The 23,104-nt window shown below is 39.7% G+C and overlaps 1 protein-coding gene across 1 annotated transcript in view; it reads right to left on the bottom strand.

Annotated features, from left to right (window-relative positions):
• Nucleotides 1–571: 571 nt before the first annotated feature.
• The window catches only part of LOC117787077 (dendritic arbor reduction protein 1), a 33,320-nt gene continuing 10,787 nt past the window's right edge, over nt 572–23,104 (bottom strand). Inside the window, exons 2-6 of the mRNA XM_034625521.1 lie at nt 10,982–11,549; nt 9,526–10,322; nt 8,707–9,418; nt 6,244–6,303; nt 572–1,891 (exon numbers count right to left, since the gene is read on the bottom strand). Coding sequence (XP_034481412.1) covers nt 1,704–1,891; nt 6,244–6,303; nt 8,707–9,418; nt 9,526–10,322; nt 10,982–11,549 — 2,325 coding nt within the window. The 3' untranslated portion in view covers nt 572–1,703. The remainder of the gene's footprint in view (nt 1,892–6,243; nt 6,304–8,706; nt 9,419–9,525; nt 10,323–10,981; nt 11,550–23,104) is intronic.

Below are 23,104 nucleotides of genomic sequence, written 5' to 3' on the forward strand. Positions count from 1 at the left end.
GACTTTTTCTTTTTAATAAATACTCGTAAGCCCATAATGAAATACATATACATTTTGTATAGTTTATGTACATTTGTATTTTATTTGTTTCCCTAATAACCTAACTGTTAACTGACGTGTCGAGTTTTCCAAAGAGACCTTCTCCTCAAACCACTGCCAAATTGCTGACAATAACCAGTGAAATCTTTCGAATTTATCAATTGCATTGCCAAGCACGTAATTGGGAAATGTTAATAATTGTTTGAAATGCATTCGAGTGTAGTAAATATCATTTGAATTCAGGAATTCCATTGCACATTCAACTGACACTGGCAATGAATTGTTGATAAACCTTCAAACAGACAACAAATCGACAGTAAACGGCAATTTATGTTCGACATCCACGCGAAACTCAATAACTACGGATATTAGATTGCACTACAGTCTCAACATGTAGTCGAAATATCCAATAAGTTTTGTTTGTATTTGAGATTGTGACTACCTAAAAATAAGGCGATACATTATTATATTTAAATGAAAGCTAAAAAGATAAATGGTTATAAATAGTATTCTGTTGATGCAATAAAAGAAGTTTTGGTTTTTCAAAAACATTTTATTATTTGATGATTTGTGCCAGCACTTTTTGGTGTTTAGAAACGATATAGAGACACATAAGTTTACATACATAATACGCTAGCTACGTAGTATCAACTACCAGATACATATACTCGTAGAGATTTACATATATCTCAAATTATAGACTACGTACAGACTAACATAAGTTTATGGCTAAGGGAAAACTATACAGAAACTAGGCGACAAATGACACGTGGCGATAATGTTGTCCTACAACTTAGCAATCATTAAGGTTAAGTATACAAGGATACAAGGATCTATGAATAAGTATGTACTATATGCACTTTAATACACGGGACTCTCAGCAAGCAATCAATTAACATGAGAGAGATAGAGAGAATTGGAACAATAAGAACTAAAACTGAACTATTATTTATAATGCGGATGTGTACAAGTTATAGTTAGTTAGGATTGGTGCTTAGATTAAGATTTGCATTAGAATGTATTTAAGCAGGTGGAAATTTAATTTACTTAATTTACGCTTGAGTTTCGCAAATATGCGCGATTCACTTTCGCACAGAAAGAGAGAGAGAGAGAGAGAGAAAGTCAATTTTGCAGATTGAACGGATTGAAGCATAGGCACTTATCAGCTCTAAGATCAGATAAATTGACAAAGAGCTTAACTCTCTTTTTAATGCTGAAAGCTTTCAATTTTATAAAAGTTCGAGAGAGGGTAAGGCACACTTTCGGTTGCCACACTAATTGTATAACATATCAATATTAAACTTTTTTAAAAAAGGAGGAAAGACTACATGTATTGTACTAAGTTTTAAAATAGGAGAGGGCGGCATAAGGTAAAAAATTATGGACAATTTTTATTTTAAATTTTTGTTTTGAAAATGAAAACACTTTAGATGCAGAATCAATTTAAAGCTCAATCTCTTTACTTCTGCGTATTGAAAGCTTTCAACTCTCTAGTAAGTATTTGTTAAAGTATTACACTAGTTAGTATTCAGGTTGGGATTAATACGTAATAGTAACCATTTACTAAACAATTTTTCATTTAAGCTTAACTAAAGTCCTTTGGATTGTGATATAGTTGATTTGTAGCTGTTGCACCTTCGATCGACACCGCTCTACGGATGCTCTCACTTATTCTTCGGCAAGTGACGCTTCATGTGGAGAGCGAGGTGATCACTTCTCGCAAAGCTTCTCTCGCAGACGATGCACTTGAAAGGCTTGGCGCCAGTGTGTTTGCGATAATGTCGCGTCAGTTCATCGGAGCGAGCGAATCGCCATTCGCATTCGGGCCACTGGCAGGTGTAGGGCTTTTCACCTGGAATAGACAGAGATATGTGTGAAGAGATTAGTTGTTTTTGACCATAATATTTTCTATCATTCAACAGACTGAAGAGTTTTTTGGAGTAAGATTAAGTTTGGGGGAGCAAGCTTTACTGAAAAATCTTTTTTTTACTTATACACTCAATCAATCAATGTTGTTAACTAGTGTTCTATGCAGAGCTGCCAAAGTGCAATTTGAAAGATACAAAGTGAGCACGAATCTGTTGGCTTCCATGGAGTATGTCATCAAAGAGCTACTTGTCTTGCATAGACATACGAGTGCAACAATGTAGTTTAAAAATGTATTCACAAATTAACATTTTCATTGAATTTTCATGTTACTTGCAGAACAACAACACGACGATGACGATGACGACGCCGACGCCGACGACAAGAAAACGGCAGCTGGAGCAAATGGTAAGTCAATTCGCAGTCAGAGTTACTCTCAGTCTCGTATTTTATGATTTGGAGTCTTTTTTGTCTTGTTTTACTTCTGCTGTGGCACACGACTTGCCGCTGACGATGCCCCATTACCAGCATTGGTAACAGCAATAGGTAACAACAACAATGGTAACAACAAAGCAAACACGACGACATTTGCAAGTGACTTTTGCTCAGCTCATGTCGAGGTACTACCAACAAAAATGCGACCGGCCGGTGCCCAAACTTTTGGCCCCGCTGCTCTATGACTAATTCCCTCCAACTGGGACCCGATCGTTGCTCGATTGCCGACTCTATATATGTTTTATATATACGTGTGTGTTGTTGCCTAGGCTATCAGCGTGTTTTGGGCATTACAAGCCGTATTGCTATGCTACAACATAAGCATAAACATAAACATAAACATAAACATTCGTGTTCAAATTGAAATTGAAATTGAATGAAATAATTATTGCGGTTTTAAATTTTGCTGAACTTGACATTTTATGGCATTATCTAGCCATTGTATTTGACTATTCGAGCCGGGTATTCACTCGAGCGTAGTATATCGAATGTGTACTTTGTTCGATTGGCATTGTTCACATCAAACGAATTGACTATGGATCAATTTCCTTGACTGCCTTTCTGTAATTTTTAATTGTATAGAAGGAGCTTCTCCAGCTTCTTTATTTTTAAGGCAAACTTTATTCTATGAGTATATAAAATTTTTCTGTATTATCTGCATCAAAGACTTAATGCTCATTTAAATGCACTTAATTTAAGTAAAAAGACCACAAACACAACAAAAAAAATTTAAGCATTTTAGAGTATTTAATAACTATATGGATCTTTTATTTAGAATATGCTGAAGTGCTATCAAATTATAAACACACTTTTCACACTTTGATCGCACTCCAGCTGAAATAACTCGCACTTCTAAGCTCATCTAAGCCCTGAAACCCTTTTCACAACATTATTTTAATCAGTCACAAGTTGTTGTTGTTGATGTTTGTATTTTACAACGCAAGCCTGAATTTTTTTCGGTTGAACTGACTTTTGAGACTACACTTTTGGTAGGGCAAAGAGAGAGAGAGAGAAAGAGAGAAGAGAGGCAGAGAAACACTTCGCTCAAGTTGAGGTACTTGGAGTGGCACTCAGCTGACACTTTTGTAGGATTTTCGAATAGAAACTCAATATGGGCGACTCGTGGCGTGACTTATTGGTTTATTTAGATCTCTTTTAATGAATTTAAGTGCCTCGGAGATGACTGAACATAATCAAAAAATTTACCTATCGACACTTACACATCTGTGTGTAAGTATGTGTGTGTATGTGTGTAAGAAGCTTTGTTTGAGGCCAAAAAAACATTGATAAATGGCTGGGTTTTGATGCTGAGGTGATCAGAGGTGAGTCATGCTACAGAAACTGACCAACAGAACAACAACGAGAGTATATCGCACACTCGTGGGAATATCATTTGGCAATGGCAAAAATTGAAATCGCTCGTAACTAAAACAAAGATCAGCATCGAATCAGAGGCCGGGTCTGGGGCCGGGCAAACAACAAACAAAAGTTATGTAAATGTTGTTTTGTAATGTGCGATGAACGCAATGCGATAAGTTCGAACAGAATTACTTCATAATTTTTACGTATAGCGGCGATAAGCGCAACATGCACTAACAATCAACCTACTCATAAATACAAACACACAGATATACATGCATATACATATATAAATTAAGGCCCAAAACAAGCTCGAAGACAAGTCTAGCTGCGGGCCACACAGTCCCCAGTCCAAGTCCGAGTCCTGAACAGGCCGTGGACGGAGACCTCCTATAGTTGCCGTGGAATAAAAATCAAACTAATTTATGGCAGCGCGAACATATTAGTAAACAAATCAGTACAAAATAAGCCCAGCCGGTGGGCAATCTACAGCCAACACGTCCACTGCCGTTCCCAGTCTCCAGTCTTCCAGTTTCAGCTCAGTTTGCACCTAGGGACTCTGTGTCCGATGGCAGCTCAACTGATATTGTTCAATTTATGCGTTCGTTTGCAGCATAAAGATTAGTTACCAAGCGATATTCTAATCGCCGCGTCCAGATAAAAACAAAAAGCCCAAATAAAAACGACAAATTTACGAGCTGCAAACGCGACTTAAAAACAAAAGACTTAGGCAACAAACTCGATTTGTTTTGTGCGTTTTCTTGCAAATATTTAAACTAAATGATCTTCCAAGTGGCCAAGTCTGCTAATCAGCAGAGACAACACTCCAGCTGGTTTCTGGCGCCACCAAATGCCGCAGTTTCAAAATTGCATGACAAATGTGTGTACATTCGAGTGTAAGTGTGTGTGTGTGTGTGTGTCAAGGCTGGGCGTACGACGACGAGACGTTAACTAAGTCAAAAGCCAAACAAACGGACAGCCATCAGACGGTAGCCACAATTGGTTACTGCCCCACTCGAAAACCTACTGCGAAATAGCCTGGCCAAGAGATTTGAACCAAGTGCTCAAAGACTTGTCCATTAGGCCACAAGATTCAGTCCGGCATTTGTGTTGGCCCTGGGCGAGTGTAAGACAATTAAAGCAGCTTAAAGAGAGATTTATGGACATTGGCATTGGGGTGTCCTAGATCAAGTGTGGCTGAGAATGAAGAGAGAATCTCTTCCTGGCAAAAGTTGGATTAAGTGAGAGTTCAAATTAAAAGAATAGTCTCAAATACTCTAAACAAATATCAGTTGTTAATAAGAAATAATTGAAATTAAATACTTTGTCTTTATAAAATGAATTAAATTTATCGAGTTATAATCGAGATGTGCTTCTCCACTCTAACTGAGTTTCACCTTGAGGCTCGCACTTGTCGTCGGGTTCATCAAATGTCTCGTTTTTCTTTAGCTGGGGCGTTAAGTTTATCAGTTAAGTGAAAATCAGCGCAGCACACAGCGTAAAATCATAATAATAAAATGTTTTTTAATGCAGCATTTTAAGTTTGCGCATAAATCAGCTGGTCATGTGCGATTAATAAAACACTGAAGGAGAAGGAGATAGAAATGGGGAACTGAAACTGAACGGGACAAAACGAAGGCTAAAACAGCGGAGAGTCTCTGCGACTTTTGGGGCTGGGTCGAGAGTTGAAAGTCGCATAGTCGCAAAGTCGCCAGTCGTAAGTCGCAAGTCGCGAATCAGGGGCATAAAACGTGTGGCCCATAAAACGAAGACAGGTGATCAACATTCAACATCAGGCAGGCAATGAACGATCCAACCAAGCAACAAACAGACAGAGAGACTGACAGACTGAGGGACCGTCAGATAGACAGAGCGACAGAACGCCGAGGCAACACAAAATAACGTCAAGTGTAATCTGAGCAAGAAGGAAATGCAGGCCAAACGTGCGCCCAGCTGATGGCGTTGGCGATTGGCGATTGTTGATGTTGTTGATGTTGATGCTGATGTGGATGTTGATGTTGCAACTGACCACAAAAAGCCGCACAGCAAAAAAAACAAAAAAACAAAAAAGAAAACCAAAACAAAAACAAACCGTTGAAATCACGATTTTTGTGGTTGTATTGCTCCGAAATTGAAAAAAGCAAAAGGCGCTCCAAGCTCTTGGCAAATTATGTGCTGGCAACTACAAATATGAGCGCGCGAATTAATCAAAAGCCTTTTTTTCCGCCAACTTAGTTGCCCAATGCAGCTGTGCACCACAGCACCACTGAACCATTGCACCACGGGCTCATCGTCAGCCGTTCTGTGGTGAGGTAATAAGCCAGCCCACGCCTACTACAAAAGTTAGCCCAGGATCGACATGTGTATGTATATGTGTGTGTGTGTGTGTGTGTGACAGCGTATTAGGCTTGAGGCGAATTGTAACTAAAGCCAGGTGGGTGATGGGTGGGTCAGTGGTGCAGTTAACAATCAATATCAACTCACCCGTGTGTATCCTTTGATGCGCCTTCAAATGCGAACTCTTTGTATACACCTTGGAACAACCTGAAAGACAGAGAAATTGAGAAAAAGTTGGTTAAATGGGTTGATCGAGCGCAAGAAAGTAAAAATAAATATATAAATATATTAAATATATTAAAATAAAATATATATTAAGTTTTAGAGGGACAGCAACAAAATTAATTGAGCCAAAAAATAGAATTCATATAAATATTGGAAAAATATAAAGAGGGATTTTAGAAGTTTGTCTGAGGTTTCTGATTGCCAAATGAACCACATATTTAAGAGTCACCACTTTGGAGTATTTTCAAGTAGAAATCGCCTTGTCCAGTTGCTGAAATTGAAGGCGCAATTTATCTGGACACAGAGCCAACACATTTGAAACACAGCCAAAATCTTGATAGGATGACTATGAGAAAAGAGCTACATTGCAGTGGCTGAATGAGGCAAGTGCAGCTGTGGTTGCTGCAGCAGTGGGTCAGTGGGCGTCGTCGCCTTTAATTAAGCCCAGTGCAGCTGGTAGATGGAAGATGGAAACTGATGCTGTAAATTGAAGCTGGGAACTGAAGTTGAAGCTGGGTGAAAGTTGCAACAAGATTCACTTGCACACAGCATGAGACATTTACGTGGCACTTAAAAGGATGCTTAGAGATCCCAGCACGTCCGCTCTAATTGAAAGCTGAGTACAACGTGCCTCGCATACAGAAGACAATGCCAAAACTTGGCAGCAGCAGTAGCAACAACAACAACAACAACAACAACAGCAACAGCTAAAAATACTCGCACCACCACCGAGCTGACAAACATGGCCAAAGCGAATTGATAGCTAAAAAGCGAGTCAAGAATGTTGCGTCGACGCCAAACAACAAACAACAGCAACAGTAACAACAACAACGATGACAGTTAGACGCGTGATTGGCTTCGACTGTGGAGTTACGAGGATTGTTGATCACAGCGAACTTCTGAGACATAACTCACTTGCCACGCAGTTGCAATCTCGAGTTTTGTGCAACTTGGAACTTGCAACTCGCAGTCTGCAGTCTACAGTCTACAGTCCACTGTCCTCAGTCCCGAGTCTTTGAGTTTGATGCGTGCGTTTATGGCATAATAACTTCATTTGGACAGCATTTTTGTAGCCCCGCTTTGAGTTTGGCTAAGCAATCGGGCCTCTAATAATATTTGTGGTCGAGAGCGCGCTTTTTGTCTAAAAATGGCTACGGCAAACGTGTCAGACAATTGTCAATTATTTATTAGTGGCAACGCACGTAGCCAGGGACGCCAGAGACGCCACTGACAGACAGACAGACAGACAGACAAACAGACAGACGGACGATCGCTTGGCTAGACAACGTCGGCATTTAGTTGGGTTAAGTGCTTTTTGGGTTCTTTGATTCAACTCTAAGGCTAATGGACTACGAGTTATGTAAAGTTTGATTCGATTCAATGATTGATCCATGCTGATAGCATTAACTATATTTGGCTGTTCTTCAATTGCTGTATTATTTGGTAACATGTACGTTTCAATTGAGCTTCATCTTCACCTCCTCAATTAAGTGGGATTTCAAATCAAATCTGAGACTAAAGATTATTTAATTTATATGTGTCTTATCATTAATTTGCTTACTTTGATCTATACATAATATTCTTCTTTGCAAGTCCAACTCCAACAATTTTATGCTTCAAATTGCTTGTTCTGTTTTTGGTTTTAAACATTCTATAGAATATTATAAACTGTTGTTCACTCAAATTATAATATTTTTACTGTCTTTTTCTAACTGATCTTTCAACTCTAACTTTGGCTTAATCTTTTCGAATCTTTCCTTGATCTTAATCAGTATCAAGTTGAATACTTTTCATAATGTTACTCTATCACCCCGTTAGCCGCATCCTAGAAAACTTGTCGAGACTGACATTGAAAATGCAACTGTATCGATGTTTCGCTACGACAGATGAGAGCGTTTCACTTACATAAGTATGACACTGGCTAATTAGAATTACAAAAGAGGAAAAAATTAGAAAAAGCGCCACAATAAACTGTCAAGACGGAAAGATAATAAATAAATGTATAGATAAATGGAGAATAAATAAATGCCGATTGGAAATACGCTTCACGCATGAGCAATGAGTCCAATGGAAAAGATCTGAAGCTGAACACACACTCACGCACACACACACACACATACACGCATACTTGCTCATAGCCAAATCGGAGTACGAGTCCACATATTTATATGTAATGCCAGCGGGGGGAGGAGAACTAAGACTGAGACTGAGCTGCTTCTCTTTTTCTATTACGAAAAGTGTCGCAAAGCGCGCGAAATGATAAACGAGTCGAACATGCAACGCATGATAAACAGGAAGAGGAGGAGAAGCTGTGGGGCTGAGATTTGGAGGCAGGGGAAAGGGTGACTCGGCAGGTGGCTTATGGGATTTCAAGATTGCACTCACCCACAAAATCACAGTGATGGATGCGGCGCTTTTCCAGCTCCGGATTATTGCGCCGATTGTAGCGAACGGTGCGAACACTCATCAGACTCGCAATGTGAGCCGGCGTTCCTGGTTGGTGGTGCGAGTGTCTGCCACGTCGCCCGCTGCTCGATGGCGGTGGTGGCGGTGGTGCAGGCTGTTGTTGTTGTTGCTGCTGCTGTTGCTGCTGAGCTGTGGTTGCTGCTGTTGCTGCATTGGCGGGCGTAAGTGTGGTGAGCGTGGTGGGCGTGACGGCGCCAAGCAGCTGCAACGTGGGCGGCGTATTGACCAGGCTGGGACAAAGTGCCGCCACCAGGCCGTGACCCTGTTGATAGGGCGGCGGGGGAGTGGTGCGTCTTTGGGCCTGGGCAACAGCAGCTGCTGCTGCCACCATCGAGGCGCCTGGACTGCCGGGATCTGAGCTGGGCGGCGTCAGCGGTGGTACAAACATGTGGCGGGTCGAACTGGAGCCGTTGGAGCCGTTGGAGGAGGCGGCGCTGCCCGAGGACGAGGCGGATGTGGCGGAGGGCGTGCTGGGCGCGGCGGGTGGGCAAAGCTGCAGCAACTGTTGCTGCTGTTGCTGCTGATGTTGCTGTTGTTGCAGCACATGTTGAGCTGTGGTGGGCGTGGCAGTGTTTGGTGTTGCTGTGACAGCTGCTGATGGCGGGTGTATTTGGTATTTGGTGTGAAAAGTCTAAAAAGCGAGAAATGCCAAGAGAAACAGAGAGAGAGAGAGAGAGAGAGAGAGATAGATAGTGTTGTTGTTGCTAGCAGTTCAAAGGTCGCCCACGATTCTCTCACCTGACTGCTGTGCCAGCTGTAGCCATAACTGTTGCTGCTGCTGCTGGTGACGACGCTGCTGATGGTGTTGCTGCTGTTGTTGCCACCAGATGAACTGTTGCTGTTGCTGCTACTGTTCAGATATCCAGCGCCTGATGTGCTGTTCAGTTGAGATGCGTATTGTTGCTGATAGGAGTTGCTACTGTTGCTGCTGCTGTTGTTGTTGTCGTTGCCCGCTTGGGACTGCTTGGGACTGTTGCTGCCGCTGTGGTGTTGATGCTGCTGCTGATGTTGCTGCTGTAGCTGCAGCTCAACAACTTCAGCAGCGGGTGGCAGCCCAGGCAACGAGAGACTGGGATGATGCTGGTACAAGTGTTGCTGCTGTTGCTGATAATGTTGCTGATAGTGTTGTTGCTGATGCTGCTGTTGTTGCTGATGGTAGTGCTGTTGCTGCTGTTGTTGCTGTTGCTGCTGCTGTTGCTGATGCTGCTGCTGTTGCTGATGCCGCTGCTGCTTTTCAGTTTTTATCTCCATGGGACTGAGCATTGGTGTCGAGAAAGTTTCGAGCAGAGTTTCATCTATTGCTTCCATTTTGACCTGTGGCAGCAACTGTTGCTGTTGCTGTTGCTGCTGTGCTGTCGCTGCTGCTGTTGCTGCTGGATTGTCGCTGCCATTGGCCACTGTGCTGCTGGCACTCAACATTAACGCATTCTCCGGATCGATATTCTGTATTGAGGTGGCAATATCATCCCAGAGAGCGGGTCTTTGATATGGATCGTCGAGCGGATCGCCGAAGAGAGCCTCTTTGTTTTTGGTTTCTGTGATTGGAAATTGGAGAAAAAAAAAGGAAATCGTTTCGTTTTATACTTAATCAACTTGCTAATGCCTTATGCAAATCTTTATACACAGGGAATTATTAATGCAAACAAAGAAATCTCGCATATGCATGAAATTTATAAACAGCCAAAACGATTTGTTTGACTATTTTTAAGCTGAATGTTAACTTGAGAAGTGAGACTTAAGAGAGACTTACGAGAGTTTCTCTTTATCTAGCATATATTAGAAAATTTAAAATCAAGCTTCGTTCTTATATGTATATATTTATAAAACTCATTGTCCTGACTGACTTATCATTTTACAGGCCAACCCGTTAGACGTGCGACCTTGAAATATTGCCAAAATATAGCTAAGATATACACATCGTGTGATAAGTAAGTATATAAATGTACAGCATGGAGATTTCGCCTAACCTCTAAAATTTACACGGTTACAGAGATGATCTTCCGCTTTTCTGTTTTCTGTTTTTTGGCTAAATTTTAGAGGGTCTCAAGTTTCACATTCGCCAGAGAAATGTTACTATGAAACAAACGAATAGCGAAGACATTGTCTTCTGTCGTTTTGCTATTGACTTGCGAGATTTCTCCATGCGTGTAATTTTGTATGCCCAGCTTCCCTCTTCCCCTCTTCCTCTACTTACCATACAAATACTCCTTCTCTGCGCTGCTGCCAGTCGTGTTGCCCCCCGTCCCGTTGCCCGTGCCACCGCCATAGCCCAGTGCCACATCGTAGGGCGCACCATCGTAGAGGGGGGCACATCCATAGGCGGAATTTGAATTGGAATTGGGTGAGCCGGCGGGTTGTTGTTGCTGCTGTTGTTGTTGGGACTGATCGCTGGCATAGCTGGAGGCAGCCAGCTGCCAGGCATCCAATGCTGATGCCGCTGATCCACTCTCGCCACTTTGCAGACTGTGGTGCAAATGCTGATGATGATGGTGCGCATGCGAATGCGAATGGTGGTGCGAATGCAGGTGGTGGTGATGGAACTGATGATGGTGATGATGATGTGAAGCTGCCGAATTGTTGTTGTTACTGTTTCCCGTCTGACTATCATTGCTAGTGCTGTTGTTGTTGTTGTTACTACTGCTGTTGTTGTTGTTGTTGTTGTTATTGGTGGCAGCAGCGAGCACTTCCAGCTCAACATCGGCGGGCTCAATCTTATGCAGACGTCCCACCATCAGCTCGTGCCGATAATCCAGTTCCGGGGACTGCAAACAGATCGAGAAAATAGTTAGTAAATTCTTTAAAAGTATGTACGGTGTGTGTGTGTGTGTGTGTATATTTGCTACGAGGCAAGATCCTACTCTGGGTTGCCTCTTCATAAATTTTGATTAAACTTTTATCGCTGGCCAACACTTTGAGACGATTCCCGCTGCCACTTTCCGCTTATCTTTATTTTGGCCGTTTTCTTTTCTTTATTTTTATGGCGAGCATCGCTTTTTGTGGTCCGTTTTCAATTTAATTTTCGTTTGTTTCCTTGTTTCTTTTGCACCGAAATTTGTTTGTGGATTTGTCGTCAGATTTTTATGCACTTTTTTATTGTGTTGTGCTCTTAATGCGCATGCGCTTTCAGGAATGCAAGTTCGTTGCCTAAGTCACTGCCATGTCAGCATTTACGTCGACGCTGAAGCTGACGTCTACGCTGACTTTGTGCAAATGCATACAAATCGAAATGCGCTAAAGTTAACGCTTGTGAAGTGTTAAGAAATGGGCTAAGGTATGTATAGTTAACAATGAAATACGCCTTGAAGAGCCTAGGAAACTATTAATTAATTACTTGTCAATCAATTTGCTGTGGAACAATGCAAATGAAATATTCAAGTATCTGTCAATTTTCAAATAGTTCAATTTATTCATTTAAAAACAAACAAAACACTTGGAGTCGAGAGATTTTATCAGGCAAATGTATCTTGCAATTTCTCTTTAATGAAATAATCTATTAATCATATCATCTAATAATTTATATAACTAAACATTACTGACAGTTAAAATTAATCAATAATTTCATAATCAAAATTGCACGATAGCAATAAGCAAATATTCAGATATCAATTCACCGATTATATACTGACTTTCCTATAGAATACTTTATTTTCTGATAGAGTTATAGTTAGTTAGTTATATACTAACGTATTATTATAAGTCTTCGATATTTTGTTAATAATATATTCTTACAATAATATATTATATATTCTTTAACTTTATTTAATTCTCTAGCTTCAACTAGCATCTCTAGCTCATTTTAAGCTATTTTGGCATTGTAAAAAAACACATTTAATCCATGGTTTCATAGTATTTGTCGCCTTTGGCTTTTAAAAATTTATGACCAATTTTTAGTGTATAGGCAAGTTAGCGACAAACAACAACATTGTTTGGCAGATAATTTATGACAACACTTAACGTTGTTTAGGCACACATAATAATCATTTGGCAAATTAGAGAAACTTTTTTTCCTGGCTTTTCACATGCAAATCAAGCCTGGCCAAGAAGGGGGCAATATATCAAAAACACATAGTAGAGTGTCGATCAGAGGGTTGCCAATGGATTTTAGACCACTAAGACCAAAAGTAAGCCCTGACTCAATTCAAGATATGTTCGACACTGACTCACACATACACAGACTGGCACACACTCACACTCAGGCACACACACATATGAAACCCACCAACGTAGTTCGTTTCTTTTTATGAGCTGAAAATTTACGAGCATGGCAAATTATTTTGCCGCGATATTTTTACCAACATTTTTCATTTTATTGGCTGTGGTTTTATTTTTGTGCACACATATAAATACAAATATTCTTATTTCTCATTTTTTTTTTCTCGAACTCGAGTATTTGGAACGGTACTTGAAAAATGTTTACTCGGCCCAGAGGTCAACATGGCGTGTGATAATTTTAATAGATTTTACTTTTGCCTGTGGCCCACAAATATGAGTAATAATATTCGGCTGACTTTGGCTTTGGCTTTGGCGATTTGCCTTTGACTATGGCAGTGGCTTTTCCTAGCGCATTTCCACAAATTGATTTCGATTTTTCCACCTTGTACAGCTTGTGCAGCCAGGAGCATAAAGTGTGCAGCTCGTTGGGCCGCATTTAGTGAGCTTCACACGCAAATGACCTCATAAAAATGCGTAACGTGTCGCCTTGGAGCGTCGCGGAATCTTTAAGTGGCCCCCTCGGCATTAGTTCGATTGGAGTTGGACTTTGCCAGGCAGTCGGACAGTTGTGCCACAGTCGCAACGGTAACTTGCGTCAGTTTCAACTAGAAGTAAGTACCTCAAGTTGATGCCTGACACATTGACAACAACCATAAGAAATAACATGAATTTCAATTATGAACCTGTTCTTTTGGGCTTTCGCTTGCCAAGTTCTCTGTTCTCTGTCTTGTGCCTAGTGAAATTATGTTCAGGTTATATTTTTTATTTTATTCTTTTCAATATGCGCGTACGCCAAGTTATTTTTGATTTTTAATATTTATTATACAATTTTGTGGTTGTTGTTTTGCTTTTAGGCATTTAAATGCCGTTGTCAGCAGTCGCTGTCGATAAATGGGCATTACGTACAGAAAAGACATTTGCATAAATTGAGCAAAACGAGGAAACGAGAGATGGCTTGTACCGTTCTCTTTCCAGCTAATATTTTATGGATATTGTTATGGTTATTGATATGGATTTGGCCCATTTTAAGGTGGGGAATACTGTGGCGATTATAACAATTATAAGTTACTATTTAATTGTTATTAGTTGCTGACAACTTGGAGATATTAAGGTTTATTATTTAATTCTTCTCTTGTGTTTAAAATAAATTTTAATGTTTTCTCATTTATCTGAGAAACTAATGAATAAAAAACTTATCGAGTATCTATAATCTATTAAACAGATTATATTTAATTGTGTATACAATCAATAATTTTCTATACCTATTTGCAATCAGTCAAAATTTTATTTTTATTTTCTATATTCATCTTGGAAACGCTTTTGATTTCCCGTTTATTATGACTTAAGCATTGTCTAATTAATGTTCTATATGAGTTCTAACCCAATTCATTTTCATATAAATATACTCATTATTTCTCAGCAATCTTTGTTTGTGCAATTTTCGCTATTAATTGAGTATACGCCTTATTAAATTATTGAAAAGTTATTTATAGACACTATTCGTTTTTATTTGCCCTATAAATAATTCAACTTTTATATTTATCACTATTTTATTTATTGTTTTTGTTTTATTTTTGTGTGGGCGCCAATTTCTATTATTTATTCTCCATTCCTCTAGAGCATTTAGTGATTTAATTTATTATTCTCGTATTTATTTGCCGCAGTTCTAAAGGTTTTGTCATTGATATGTTTTGTCGATCACACGAGTTTTATGGGCCGACTTGTTTTTGGTCTCTTTAGAGACTTTGGAGCATCGACAGTTTGGCTGCGTCTCTGACATTTATGAGCAACTTTATGCGCAGCTGTCAAAAGTCGAAATCCAAATTCGAAAAACGCAAAATGTTCAATTTTATGGCTCAATATCGCTAGATCCACTCTCAGTCCCATAACTATTCCCAGTGTCAGCCGCAATCCCATTCCCAGTTGGATACTGTCTATTGTCTATTGTAACAGAAAAATGTAGTAAAATTAATAATGAATTGAAAAAAAAAGATCTCAGTTGGCAATTTGACATCTTTTTTTATGAATTTTTTGGCATATTGATGGCTGTTAATAAAGCCGCGCGTCTGTTGGGCAAATTGAATAGAAATGATGGCCAAAAAGAAGCTCTTTAAAATGCAAAGCGGCTGCCACCGTCGCCAGAGGGCAGCACAATAAAAGTAACAGCAACTACAACAACAACAATAACAACAGCAGCAGAAGCAACAACAACAGCAATAATGGTACATCAAATTTATTAATTTTTATAGACATTATTTTCATTTGTTTGTTTGTTTCTGGGTAATTTTTTTTCGTTTGTCGTTTATGGCTTTTAATTTATTTTGTTGAATTTCTCAGGCAAGTGCCAAATTTGGTTTGGGGTGCTTGACCACGCACGTGTGGCTCTAAATGTGCGACCCAAGCTGTACGTGTGTTGGTTAGCTATTGTTGTTGTTGCTGCTGTTGTTTTTGGTTTTATTTTGCATATTTTGTTCGATTTTAAATGAAGTCACGTTGCAATCGTAAAGTCGATATTTATGTTTGTCATTATTTTTTATGCTCTCTGCCAGTTCTTGTTGTTGTTGCTGTTATTCATATAAATATTCTTGTTAGCTCATGGTGTTGTTGCTGTTGTTGTTGTTGTTGTTGTTGAGCATTAATATATACAATGTTATTTGCGCTGTCTTATTGCGTTTAACAATAGTAGTTAACAACTTTATTAAAATATGTTTATATGCGCCCAACGTCTTGACTCTAAGCAACAACAATTGCAGCTCACGTTTCGTGAAATGCCAAAGCGACATGCAACAACCTGTTGCAAGCTGCTTGGCTGTTTGGCTGCCTGACTGTCTGCAACAAGTAATGAAGCAGCCACAAGTCATCAACAGCTGTCAACTCTCATAAAAGTCAAACAAAATGTCTATGAGAAATCGGCAAAGCGAATTGTTAAATAGCCGCAAAATGCATTCCAAATCGACCATGACAAATTCAAGCTGCAACATTATTAGAAATTGCTCGCCAATAGGTTCCTTTGAACTAAACCGACTTTTCGCATCATATTCTATATAAATAGATCTCCGCTATAATTGTTTTCTGCTTCCCACTTCAGTCAGAGCACGTGCTAGATATTTGTACAAATTATTAGATTGCCTTTACCTAAAACATTACAGCTGAGATGGAGATTAAAGGGGAGGGAAAGCCATTTCTCTGATAAGACAACACGCGAAACATAGTTTTAGTCGATAGGTCTGTCGGATAACAGGAGGCATGCCACGCGCCTTGAAACAAAGGACAGAGGAAAGGGGGAAGCAGCAGCCGAAAGATGATAAATCGCGCTAAAGAAATAACTACTTTTTGCTCTTTTTACATTTTTACTTTTTTACTTTTTTTCTTTCCTCTTTTTGTATTTTTAGATAATCGCTAAATAATCCGCTGAATGTGGCTTATTGTTTGACTCTGTCAGCCCCGGGGCGCCGCCGCAGTTGCCAATTGCCAATTGCGGCTCGCAACGTAACGAAACGGTGCAAAGTATTTCCTGAAATTTGTTTAATGAAATGTCTGTTAATGTATTTTATGTCTTATTATTTTTTATTTTTTTTTTTTTTGTAAGTTTATTTTATCAACTCTTTTATTGAGACGTAGTGAAAGTTTCTATTGAGGTTAAAGCGTTCAAATGCGACAGGAAATGTTTGCACAGCTCAGCTTTTGACAGCCAACGAACTTGATCGAATACTTCTCTTTCTGTGTGCGTGTGTGTGCTCGTACGTGTAAGAGAACAAGTTCGTTGCCTAAGTCTTTTGTTTGTTTAGCCTGGCAAAAAAAAACCAATGTGAGAGATACTCGCGCAGTAAAAAAAATTCAATTTGCTGACCACACAAAAACAAAAAATAAGCAAATTCGAAAAATATGCAGTTAACTTTTCTCAGCAACAACAAATTATAAAGCAAATGCTATAAACGCGGCCCATAAAAACATAACAACAACAACGGCAACAAACACATAAATGATGTTGCTTGCGTAGAAGCTCGTAAAAATAGTTAAACTTAAAAAAAAAATATGCGCATGACTCATGACACACAACAACAACAAAGAACAACAACAGCAACAACATAACAATTTGCATAAAAAATCGCTGGCAATCATTTTATTGGACCAAGCGCTCGTAAATCTCCGACAACGAGTTAGCCACAACCTCAGCAAACCATCAAACAACACCAGCAACAACAAACAACAACAACTCTGGCCACACAGTTGACAAAAAAAAGAAAATAGAAACACATTTGGTGGCAGTCAAAAATAAAACCCCAAATACAAAAAAAAAAGAAAACAACAAGCAAGCGAAAACTATGCCAAATATGTTTTCCGCATTTTCTTCTTTTGCATACGCCCCAGGAACACAACCAGGCCAGGTTAGACCAGACTTGGCCAGAGCCGTGCTGAGACTCCAGCTTTGTCCAAATCAGCATAGCAAATCAAATTTGGAACAGTAGTTGAGTTGGCTTGCAGACCGAGGCTAAAACCGCTGAGGAGACTTCAACTGAGGTTGCAGAGGCTGCTGCGACTTGGCGAGGATTGGACAAGTGCAGCGCATGCTGAACATGCGTTTGGCATCGTTTCGTTTTCACTAGACCCGTACCGCATCCCCCTCCCCCTGCTGCCCACTGCCCCTGTCGACCCTTGCCTGGACCATGTCCAGCATTTAAATGTCAACCGAGGAAAAAACGAGGTAAACTTTGTGGATTTTACAGTCAATTTCTTGGAATTGAATTTTGTGTCCATTTGTGCCTAAGAGAGATTACATGGCCACTTTGCATGTGTCCAGCTGGACCAGGGGAAATGGGAAGGAGCTCTAAGAGGGGAGCGGAGCGGAGCGAAGGAGTTTAGGCAGCGGGGGCACATGACTATTTTATGTGTTGTAATATAGCTAAGGCTTAGGCGTGGATATCTAATGTGTGCAAAATGTATTTCAAAGTCGACTAAAAAGTTCGCTACAAATTAACAAAAAAAAAAACATAAATAAATATAAGAAAAATATTTTGAAAAAATTCAATTGAATTTACTATTGAAATTGCCTATATTAATAAAAATATAATAAGAATATTCCTTTTCCTTGTTTTCTTTAGATTGCATTTACTTTCCAGTTTCTGCTTGTAGATCTTATCTGGATTGACAACTTGATAGAGTAGCCAGCGGGTCTATCACTCACAAGCTCACTTGTTCACTTGGCTCACGTCGCTTCCACATGCCACACTTGCCACTTTGCCACTTGCCACATGCAGCTCAATGCGCTCTGTTGACTCTATTGCATTCAGTTTTTCAAGCAGGCGTGTAGGTATTGACAGGCCAGCTAGCTACCTGTTGCAGCAGCCTCAACCTGCAACATTGCATTTGTTGCAACGGCAACGGCAACAGCAACAGCAACACAGCAGTGCACCTAGGTATCCCATGTATACCACAAGTGCTGTGCATGTTGCAACAACAAGCTGACAGTGCTCGAGCTTCAGATTCAGCTTCAGCTTCAGCTTCAGTTGCAGACGTGGACATGTTGGCGAGAATCATTTACACGCGAGCAGAGCACAGAGTTACAGAGTGGACAAAGAAGCAATGAAGTGGTGGTATATGTTAGACTGAGGGGAAGAGTGGCTAGAGGAGAAGAGAGGGTAGTTGCAATGCATGCGGCGTTGAGTTGATTTTGGTTTATTTGCTCTTGTCGCCAGCCTCATTTGTCGGCACAGCTGGATGCGCCTTTGGCACCTGCAACGCCAACACCAACACCAACACCAACTCCAAAATACCAAAAACCAAACAACAAGAACAACAACAATCATTCAATGAACAACAATTTGTAGCACGCCAAGTTTTGTAGAACTTGGCATGTCCACAGCCCCCTCTTAACACCTGCTCTGAGCCCACGAGCCGACTGAGCAAACTGAACTCATCAATTAGGCAAAGAGACGGCGCACGCTCATAAATATTTAATGTGATGGTGGGGGAATGAGCGAAGCAGGGGGACAAATGGGGAAAGGCTAGTCAAACGCATTGAGAATGCATTTTCAGAGCCAAGGTGTCAATTTGACATAAATAGCCCTTTCTGTCTGTCGGTCTGTCGGTCTGTCGGTCCCTCTGTCCCTCTTTCGCTTTGTCGTTTACATAATTAAATGACCAGACTAGATCTGTGTCGTAGCTACGAAGTTCGAACCTCTCTCTAATCAGCTGCAGAGATCAGAGATCGTTAAGTATTAAAAGGAGGCGCTAAGTGGCGGCGCAAACAAAAACAAAACAACTAAACAAAATAACAAATCGCACGCACAAATCTCTCGAAAAGGTGTTAAAAGAAAAGCATGGAGCGTTTATCTTGCGCTTTCTCGTCGACCCATTAAAAAAGAAGAATCATCATCATCATCATTACGATCATCATCATTACGATCATCAGCAAGCAGCTGCTAAAGTTTGCGGCATGCTTCCATATGCCACCAATTCATCAAGCAGACTCATAAATTAGTTGAGTTGCCGCCCCGTTGCACGTTTCTCCTCCTACTTTTACTCTATCTCCTGCTCCTGCTCCTTCTCATCCTCGTCCTTAACCTCTAGTTTAGCCCTGTTGCCAGTTCATCTGTCCAGTTTAACCTCCATGTTGTTCACGTGCCCAGACACAGATACAACATTTGACGTCATTCTTCAGTTGTTGTTGTTGTTGTTGCTGTTGTTGTTGCCCCTTGTCAGTGTCTTTTTCATTAGCGTTCGGGTTATTAACCACCTATTTTGTTGCTTTTGTTGCCTTTGTTTTCCTGCCTGCCCTTCACGTCTGTCCTTTCGTCGCGCCCTTTTTCTGACCGGCATTTTAACACCTTTCCGATGTCGTTGACGTCGACTGCGACTGCGACGCTGACGCTGACGTGTGCCCTCGACGCGTGCGGCTCTTAAAAAGTGTCTAACTGCTTGCCAATGAGTTTACGATTGTCTTTAGAGTTACACTAAAAACCTACTAAATATGCGGCAGAGCAACAAAGCCAGAAATATTACTCGGCTTAACAAGGGCAAATTACTTTGTAAGATAAAAAAACTTGTATCTACTTAGCTCTTATTTGATAAGATTAGATTATCTTTCAATAAAACTAAAAACCTGAGCAACTCCAAATCTATTTTAATGATCAAAAATTCTATCGATAGCTATTGGATCTAGAAAGCATAATGCTTTCTTCATGTCATTGAGATGGTTAACATCTACACGATATCGATTTCCACTAAAAGAATACAGCTTTCTATATCTTCCATTATCCATTAGCTAAATAATTTCTTTTCTTTTCTTATACCCTATTTTAATTACATACTTTCTACATATTTTAATATATTTTAAAATTATTTGCAGACATTTTTGTAGTTGTAGTTAATATTAATGTATTTTATACATCATTTTTTTTACCAACTCTATGGCCTTTATTCCACTGTAACTGAACCTTTTCAACTGCCATTTATTATGCCACGAAACTTATTAGCCGCAAATGTGTTGCAGCTTTCGATGTGTGTCATTAAAAGTCCCAAGAGGCAGCATAAATCACTTGACAATCGGCAGCAGCCAAAACCCACAATGGCAAACAACAATGCGAAATAGTTAAGACCCAACAAAAAAAACAAACACTAAGAAAATGCGTTAATCAATACAACATCAAGGCAAAAAAAAGTGGGCAAAACAAACTAACGCAATTCCCAAAAATGGTCAAATTAAAGACCAGCCCAAAAAGTTAAAACCAAATCAAATAAAATGAAATAAAAGCGGCGACCTGCAACTGCCACACGTGAGCATTGTCCAAAAATGGAACTGAAACTGAGGCGTGTGGGCGGGGTAGAGGCCAGAGGCGGGGGGCACTTGTTGAATATTCGACTTCCTCATTTAGCGAGTGAAACAGCAGCAGACTCAACTTAAATACATGTATATATATCTTTTTGTTAAGTGAATCTGAATCGCACTTCATTAAGATGCAAAAAAGGCACAAACAAATTTTGTGTGTATTTGTTATAAAAATACAACAACAAAATGCAAAAAAAAATAAAAAAAAAAACACAACATTTTAATCCTAAAATATTTGCGCTTTGTTAACGAACTTTTAAAGGCAGCAACAACAATACCAACGTCAACAACACAACGGCAATTTTTGCGTTAATGATGCACATTGTTCAATGAAAATGAAAGCAACAACGCAAACTGCAGCTGACGTCGGCTGAAGCAGCGGCAGAGGCGGAGGCAGGGCAGCAACGACACCTGCATGTTTCAGATTAAAATTAAAGACAGAATTACTGATCATTATAAAGAATAGAATATCCCCAGAAATCTAATTTCTAAATTTAAACATATATTTTTTAATTATTTATTTAATTTTTGTTTTGTTTTACTATTAAATTTGCTGCATATAAATAACTTTATTTTAAATGTTGTCAATAAACTGGTTACTTAAAACAATTGCCTTGATGAATATTAAGTAATTATAAAAAGAATACATGTTTTAAATGGGGTTTCTTAAGTAAAACATCCTTTACGATCTTTCAGATGGTTCAGCCCTGAAACTGGTTCTTTTTTAATTCATTCCGTTGCAATTGAACAACTTTAAGAACCGGTTCAGTTCAGGGAGAATGATTCGGGATGGGCGTAAGTTGCTTGGGTGGTTTTAACAACCCACTGATGTCAGACTGCGGACTTAAGCATCTTCTGCCTCAACACAGGTGGGCGACAATTGGAGCAGCTGCAGATAAACAACAACCACAACAACGATGACGATGACAATAACAGTATGATTACCCGCTTCCGGCTGGGGACGAGAGTTGTCTCGTTGAGCAGCGAATTATGCGCTAAGCGATTGTCTTTACAATAAATTTCGCATATTGCGCGCATAAATTTTGTACCAGCTTCAAAGGAGTCACAAGAACAACAACAGCCACAACAACTGCAGTTGTGGCAACGACAATTGTGTGCCTGGGGCACAGCTGGGGCATCCAAAAGTAGAGCCACGAGTGAGTCATGTCTATGTGGCAGCCGCCGAAACTGGGTCAAAAAATATGCGGCATTTGTTTTTGGTTGTTGCTTAGAATGCCGCCCCAGACAATAAACGAATGAATGAATGAGTCAACGCTACGTATACGCAATGTGGGCCAAGCAGTAACTTCTTCGTCGCGCCCAGCGGCAGTTGACAATCGCAAGAACAATTTTCGGGGCAGCTATCAAAGACTGTCAGCATGTCAAAACAGCTGCCTTATCGACATTTCAATTAGCTTCAATTTGAGCCCTGAGCGGCTGTCAAACATTCATTCCGTTTAAGATACAGATACACTCGAAGTTCGGATACTAACTAACGATTTCGCGAATACGATAGTTGGCCTGTCAAAATCTCTTGGCATCTATCTATTTAGTTAACGGAAAGCTAAAGCCAAAGTCGCAGCTAAATATCAAATGCATGCCACGGACTCGCAGTTCATATGCAGATTGCTGTGTGGCAAGACAAATGCCAAGCTACTCAACCAACGTCAGAGACGTGCTCATATGAGTCTCATGTCTTAAGTCTCAAGACTCAAGTTGCAACTTGTGCTGCATTTTAACATTTATTTTTTCTGTTTTGAGCTACTGTTCAGAGGGGCATATTCAAAAGTCTATCGGCTGTCCAATTAAAACGTTTTTAGCCTTTAATTAGTATGATAAAAAGCGTTCAACGTGACTAGAAGAGGGAGACTGGCAATACATGAAATCTCAGCTAATGAAAAAGATTTGTAATATAATATAAATTAAATGGAAATAAATGAAACTTAATCAAATATGCAGCTTATCAAATTCCATACAAAGTTCGTAAATAAGCTTAAGTAATTAATGAGAATTTAGAATATCAAACAATATCAAATCAAAATCGCGTTTAAATTTCAAAATTCTCAAATGATTTGCTTAAAAATATATAAATCAATTCACATTAGGTAGGAAATTTAAACTAGTTTATTATCTGGCAAGCAAATTGTCTGATAGCCTAAGACAGTAATATTTCACATTCTCTTTTGAGCTAAAGTTCTTCGCTGTCCCTCTCTATCACCCAATCTCTCTCTCTCTCTCTCCAGTGTACATTTAATGATTGTTTATAGCTCATTTAGC

This window comes from Drosophila innubila (assembly GCF_004354385.1).
Source record: "Drosophila innubila isolate TH190305 chromosome 3L unlocalized genomic scaffold, UK_Dinn_1.0 0_D_3L, whole genome shotgun sequence".
In the NCBI taxonomy this organism is placed as follows: domain Eukaryota; kingdom Metazoa; phylum Arthropoda; class Insecta; order Diptera; family Drosophilidae; genus Drosophila; species Drosophila innubila.